The sequence below is a fragment of the Vespula pensylvanica genome, chromosome 8, assembly GCF_014466175.1.
Source record: "Vespula pensylvanica isolate Volc-1 chromosome 8, ASM1446617v1, whole genome shotgun sequence".
NCBI lineage: Eukaryota > Metazoa > Arthropoda > Insecta > Hymenoptera > Vespidae > Vespula > Vespula pensylvanica.
Window position 1 is genome coordinate 1,768,424 of NC_057692.1, and position 7,229 is coordinate 1,775,652.

General features: G+C 30.6%; 1 protein-coding gene and 1 long non-coding RNA gene across 6 annotated transcripts in view; one reads left to right on the forward strand and one right to left on the reverse strand.

Moving 5' to 3' along the window:
• The window catches only part of LOC122631102, a 21,672-nt gene extending 21,388 nt beyond the window's left edge, over nt 1–284 (reverse strand). The window contains exon 1 of the long non-coding RNA XR_006327619.1: nt 54–284. This is a non-coding gene — a long non-coding RNA (uncharacterized LOC122631102). The remainder of the gene's footprint in view (nt 1–53) is intronic.
• The window catches only part of LOC122631090 (anion exchange protein 2), a 40,225-nt gene that overhangs the window by 12,145 nt on the left and 20,851 nt on the right, over nt 1–7,229 (forward strand). For 3 of the 5 annotated variants that reach the window (XM_043816342.1, XM_043816338.1, XM_043816339.1), the window contains exon 2: nt 6,743–6,940. Coding sequence is in view for 4 of the 5 variants with exons in the window: in XM_043816338.1 (XP_043672273.1) it covers nt 6,878–6,940 (63 nt within the window). In the remaining variant the exon portion in view is untranslated. Of the gene's footprint in view, nt 1–3,909; nt 4,022–6,739; nt 6,941–7,229 lie in introns of those variants that run through there. The other 2 variants (XM_043816340.1, XM_043816341.1) reach the window with 2 other exon arrangements.

The following is a 7,229-nucleotide window of genomic DNA, read 5'->3' on the forward strand; positions in this document are numbered from 1 at the left end:
GTTACTTTAGGATGAAATGAAAGGGTTGAAGAAAAAAGAAACACAAAGCTAACCTTTTCTCACGTAGATCAGACTTTAAAGACGCCGATAATCGGTCTTGGCCGCGTTAATTGCGCCAATTAAACTCGACGTGTCGAATTGCCACGATATAGAAAATAATTATAATCGGCGGATCTTCGCCGCGTTTATTATTTTTTTTTATTTTTTTCTTTTTTTTTTTTTTTTTCTTCTTTTGCAATATCAACAATGATGAACACACAAAGTTCGATGACTAACTACTACACTATTACGGTTGCTACTACGACTTCTACGAAAACGACAACGACGATGACGATGACGATGACGACGACGATGACGACGACAATGAAGAAGAAGAAGGGGCACAATTTATTACGCAACTTTTTTCCTTATTATTTACACGTCCTTTTACTTTGGCTCGTGACTTCGATTCATTTCAAAGTTTCTTTTGCGTAACACCACAAAATTGTTTGTTTGTTCATTCGTCGGCGTTGCCTCTTTAAACGCTTTAATTACTCGCTTGATTACAATTTCAAAACTTCATTGTACGGAGCTTGTTCTGTGAACACTTACGTATTACGTGTTGTTCTCTATTGTATACTATGGTATTGTATTATCATAAGCAGTTAAAACGAGGGCTAATTTCTGCACTAGTTTATTTTTCTTTTTCTTTTTTCTCCTCTATTTTTATTTTCTTTCTTTCTTTCTTTCTTTTTTTATTTATTTATTTTTTTTTTTTATTTTTTTTTATGTGACGATCATGAAGAGATTCAACTATATATTAATTGTAATAATATTGTAAAATACACGTGTGATATATTCGGATAGTTGTACAGAACTGACATGTAATATTCAAAGTTACTTCGTTATTTAATTTTTATTTTTTTTTCGTGATTAATAATTATACATATATAACGTATTACGGATTATATTTATCATCGGATGTTTTTTCGAGTGGAGATACTTCTGCATTCTTTTTTTATTTTTTTATTTTTTATTTTTTTTTGTTTATTTGTTTTCTTTTGTAAGATTCTCATAAAAAAATATGGTCATATCTATTATAATAATATTATAAACGATCCTGATATTTTAATACGTAGACGATTGAGTCAAAAGTTTCTTCGTTATACATTTTTTTTTTTTTTTTTCAATTGTTATAATGATTAACATTCAGTCGTCATATATTACGTATCACGTTCTCAATATGTTTTATCAAACCTGTTCGAAAAATTAGAGTATTGCAGTGCATTTTTTAATTTCTATTTTAACTTTTTACACACACACACACACATATTCATAAAAAGGTGTGGCTATATTAATTATAATTATAACGATATTAAAAGAGACGCCATATAGGAGCTTGCCAAAACAAGTATGAATCGGCACAAAATATTTCTTCATCGTCTATAATTATCATTTTAAAATGATTAATGATTGTACTTGAAAAAAAAAAAAAAAAAAAAAGAAAGAAAGAAAAAAAAAGAAAAAAAAACACTATAATTATACGAATCAGGAACCACGCTCTTAATTCGACGAATATTCTTTTCTTTTCTTTTTTTTTTTTTCCTTCCCCTTCTAAAAATAAATCTATATCGTGACATACGTATATAGAAAATACGTAGATAAATACACACCAGATGTACGTGGACATTAAAATTTTTTTGTTCGCGTTAAAACAGGATCTTCCGAGAATGTCTTCGTGGCAAATCGATGAAACAAATGATTCGACGACGCGAGTTGAGAGAAAGGAGCACGCGTGTTCCTTGGTTTCTCCTCTCCCGTCTCTTTTCTGGAACAAGGTTATGCAAGCGTGAGGACCACGTTCTTCGAGGTTTTCGACCTGCTTTCATATAAATCAGACGTCCTTTGAGTTATTTTGCACAAGTCGTTCGTATAATATGTAGTAGGTATATGTCGGTGTATGTAATGTTCTTAGCTCCAGGCAACGCTTATTTTTTTAATGTCCTCACTTGCTCACTCTCTTTCACACATACACACACTTCTCTCTTTTTCTTTTTTATTTTTTAGCTCGATAACTCTGGTAACAAAATTATTTAATCCAAAAAAAAAGAAAAGAAAAGAAAAGAAAAGAAAAGAAAAAAAGAAAAAGATCTACCAAAGTTAAACGATCATTCGACGATTTCGAAGATAATTATTTTTCGTCAAAATCAATTTTCGCAAGTTTACAAATTTACATGGTCATTCTTGATTTGTTTATTAATTTTTGTTCGAACGTATTTATCATAACGCATTTATCATAAGTTTCGTTGTTCGATTTTCGTATCGATTATCATCTTGAGAAAAGAACGATCTAGCAATACGTTATCAAAAGTCTAGCATGTTTTACGTTTCTCCAGAGTATTATCGTTTACGGTTACGGTTCTACAAGACAAAGGATATAAAGTGTATGGGGGTAGAGGGGAATGAATGTGGGAGATGGGGGATAGAGAGAGGAAAGAAGAGGGAAAATAGGAACAGACTTGTGTCCTATGTGTATAGAGTTATCGTATAAATCATTGTTCTAATGGCTGTTGACAAACAGTTAAGGCTCGTTGGATTGCTCGAAGTGACTCTTAGAATAGTGCTGGTGTAGTAGCAATAGCAATAATAGTAATAGTAATGTAGTAGTGTAGTGGTGGTAATAGAATACTTATCGTTCGACTTACATACATATACACAAACACATACACACACGTACGTAGGTACATACGTACATACATACGATAAGAATTTCAAGAAGAAAAACAGATCCTTTCCAGAGATTTTTAACAGGTATAATTGAGTAGAAACAAGTTTGAAAATAGTTAGCCATTCGTGTGTGTGTGTGTGTGTGTGTGTGTGTGTGTTTTATGTTCCTCTGTTCTTTTTTGTTTTCTTCTTCTTCATTCTCTCTTTTCTTTTTTCTTCTTCTTCTTCTTCTTCTTCTTCTTTTAAACATATGTTTTTAGCTATAACCTAAGCAATTTTAAAAGAGAATAAAAATAGATAAGAAGAAGAGAAACCAATAGGAGATATATGATAATAATGACGATGATAACAGTCATACAAATACATATACATACATACATACATACATACATACACAAGAGAAAGAAAAAGAAGAAGAAGAAGACGTAACAACTCGTGACAGCTGGTGGATTCACAAAGGGAACAAAGTTGCTTTTTTAAAGAGACAAGGAAAACCGGCGCCGGCTGGTTCTTATAGCAGTAGGAACAGATCTTTTCGTTATGACGATGATGATGATGATTATGATGATGATAATCATGATGATGATGATGATGATGATGATGATGATGATGATGATGATGATGATTATGACGATGATGATGATGATGGTGGTGGTGGTGATGGTAGCTTAGAGATGTCTGTTTACTGCATAGCAATGGCGGTAACGAACCAACTGTTCGCTAGACATCAGTACGGATGTATTAGTTAGTAACAGTAGTAGTGACAGTAGTGGTAGTGGTAGTGGTAACAGTGGTAACATTGGTAGTGGTAGTAATATGGTATACTACTTTAAGTAGCATACACATCGAATAGTTAAATGCAGAAACGTAAGGATCTAACAACAATAATATCGTCTTCGTATACCTATTAACAATTGTATTCTTTTGACAAGGACTCACTGTGTGAGGTATACCTTTAATATGGTATTGTTTCTTAGAAGACAGTATCTACTGTTGGTTGCCTTTCGAACGCCCTATATATTGGTATGTTAAGAAGTGCCCGGGGCTTATTTCATCAAGGTGTGTTCTGCCGTTCTCCAATTTTTCTACCTTTATATTATATATATATATATGTGTGTGTGTATATATATGTATATATATATATATTCTTTCTTTCTCTTTCTCTTTTTCTTTATCTTCAATTTATCTATTTGTCTATTTCTTTCTCATTTTCTCTTTCTCTCTCTTTCTCTCCCCTTCCCTCCCTCTCCCCTTTTTTATTTTTCTTCAAAATTTTGTGCAAGAAGAATACTTGTTTCATGTGGATTGTGAAAAGGTAGTAGTTATTATGCCATGTTATATTTATTATAATATTTGAAATATCAATTTCGAAATAGTTATTAGTGTAAACTGTGTGTGTGCGTTATTTACGGTGATTAAAATCGTTCAATCGGATATGTGAGATTATTATTATGATTGTGTTGTAAAAGTATTAGTGTTAAAGTTGCGAAGCTATTTTCTCGTTTCTTTCCATCCATCCATCCATCCATCCATCCATCTATCCATCTATCCATCTATCTATTTATCTCTCTTTCTCGATTTTATTCGATTTACGAAACTCGTAAATCTTTATCCTGACGAATAGGTTAGAGTTAGAGTGTAATAGATATTATTGTTTTTATCGTTGTTGTTGTTATTGTTGTTGTTATTGTTGGTTGTTGTATCACTCAGTTTTCGTTTAGTGTTAATGGCACGTAGACAGAAACAATAACCATCCTGAGAAAAAGAAATGGAGTAAAAGGTAGGTGGTAAAAGTTCTTCCTAAAAGGATCCACGAGAGATCTCTTTGATAAATCGTTTTTCCATTATTTCTACGTTATATTTCTTAATCGAGAAATGTTTCGTATCGAAGAATCGAAGAAGATGGGGTTTTATGTAAAGATCGTAGACGGATATATACGTTTGCTATACGTAATAGGTATGAGTCGGATAAAATGTTTGAATTAAGGTATTCTCAATGAGATCCCAGCGTGCAATCTAAGATACTATAATATTGGTTACGAGAACTTTAACATCGGTCACACTGAGAATTTCTTTCTTTTTATTCTTTTTATTTTTCTTTCTTCTTTTTTTTTTTTTCTTCTTTCTCTTCTTTAAATTAGAAAAGATATAGTACATGAATAATTGAAATCGAAAATGTTATTTTTAAATTGCGAGGGTATGTTTCATTACTACGATCACTAATAATAAATATATTATTCTTTCTACTTTGAACAATTTAACGACGAATAAAAATTTCACGGGATTTTGTCTGATCTTAATATTACTTTTTTTTTTTTTTTTTTTTTATAATTAGAAACAAAAAATAAAATTGTCCATGGAGAAGATAGAATGTTTGAACAGGATGAAAAAAAATATTTCGTCGTTTAATGAAAATTAAATGCATTGTTCTTTTTATATATCTAATATGCCGACATAGGTATAAATTTAAATCTCGCGGTGTTTCATGGCCGACGTTAGGCGGTAAAATTCCAAGTATTTGAATCTAGACAAATTCGATTAATCTTTTATCGATTGAAAAATCGTTTCATGGAAGAAACAATAAAATAAAAACGACAGAAATTACATACCGAGTTTTTCTCTTCTCGAATGTAAAAGAGACATTAGATTTATCGTTGAGGTCGTTGGGTTTCTTGATCGGCTTATTGTCGGCGAATAATAAATTAAAACGATCGATGAGAGGGCCTTGTGACGAGCGTTATTGACCGTGATGACAATATATATATATATATATATATATTTGTTAATATTATATTAATGCCTGCTTCGGATTTGAATGCATTTAAATGCATTCAATCATCTCTATCGATAAAATCTTCCTTGTAGATTTTTTTATTTTTATTTTTATTTTTATTTTTATTTTTATTTTTGTAGAAATAATTTAAAGCAGAATAATTTTCTTGTAAAAAAAAATATTTTTAAACGATTGGATATTTTTATATAAATCCGTAGCAAAGTGTTCCTTTTTTTTTTTTTTGTTTCGTTTTTATCCTAAATAGTAAAGATGATTTAAAAATAATCAATATTATCTAAACGATGATCGATGGAAATAGAAACTTATTCATCGTCTTTGTTCTAAGATCTTTCTCACATGACGCGGATACTTCTTAGAAACAAGATGTTCGTTCGAAACGATCTGTTTCTTCGTATTTCTTTATTTTTCATCAATGTTATCTTCCGTTTAAACATCCAAGCGATCATCTTATAATTCCGTCGGAGAAAATCATTTTTCACCGAAATACTAGTATCTATTAAACTTGTCGACATTTTTCAAATCGTTTGACTTAAAGGGAAAAAAAAAAAAAAAGAACAATTAAAAATTAAATCCTAAAACTATAAAACCCCAAAATTTCATCTATTAGATGAATGACATCACGAGGAAAGCAAACAGAGAAAAAATGAAAAAAAAAAGAGAGAGAGAGAGAGAGAGAAACAAATAAATTTGATAATTAATTAAAAAATTCTCTATCTCTATCTCTACGGGAAAAAATTTGGCTTATGATTTATTAAAAGTTACGTCGGCGTATGCGTGTTCCCTCTTCGTGGAATTTTACCCTATCGGGTAAATGACTTTTCGAAGAAAAAGAGAAAAGAGTATTAAAAGAAAAAAAAAAAAAATTATAAAAAATAAAAAAAAATTATTAAAACTGAAACTATCTCTCCCGTGACAAAATTGTTCACATTGATTTATTGATAAGCTTTGGTACCTGAATATCTGTTTTTTTTTTTTTCTTTTTTTTTTTTCTATAAGGGGAAATGACTTTTTAATCGAGTACAAATATACTCGATTTTAAATTCGATATTTGGAAATGTTTGTGAGATTGTTAATTCGTAGATACACGTTCAAGCATCATGTATACATATATACGTACCCACGCACATATGTATATACGCACACATATATAAATATATATGCGTGTATATGTATACATATAAAACGCATTATTCGATCGGTTGGTTAATTAACATAATTAACATAAAACATCTGTCGTAGCAGCCAGCAGAACGGAGCTGCCATCACAGCGACTCCTCCACATGTGGACATCGCCGTCCCGACTTAGGATCGGCCGGGCACCCAGGAAAAAGTCGAGTCCCTAATCTGAACTGGGCCAATTATCGCGACCGGTGAAGAATGGAGCATCCGGAAGGTTCTAGAAGGAAACTCTCCTTCTTGGGCTTTGGAAAAAGACCATCGGTAAGATTACATTTCTTATATTACATATTCCAAAGTTAATACGAGATTTGATAACAATTTTTTTTTTCTTTAATGACGACAATTAATCAAGCAAGAAGAAAAAAAAATTATCGACAAAATGTATGTAACAAAAATTAAATTATATATCAAGATATAACATATATATATATATATATATATATATATATATATATGTACATATGTATATGAAATTGATTTTAACTTTGTGATAAAAATTTTTATAATATAATCAAGAATTGAAATCTCTAACAAAAAAAAAAAAAAAAAA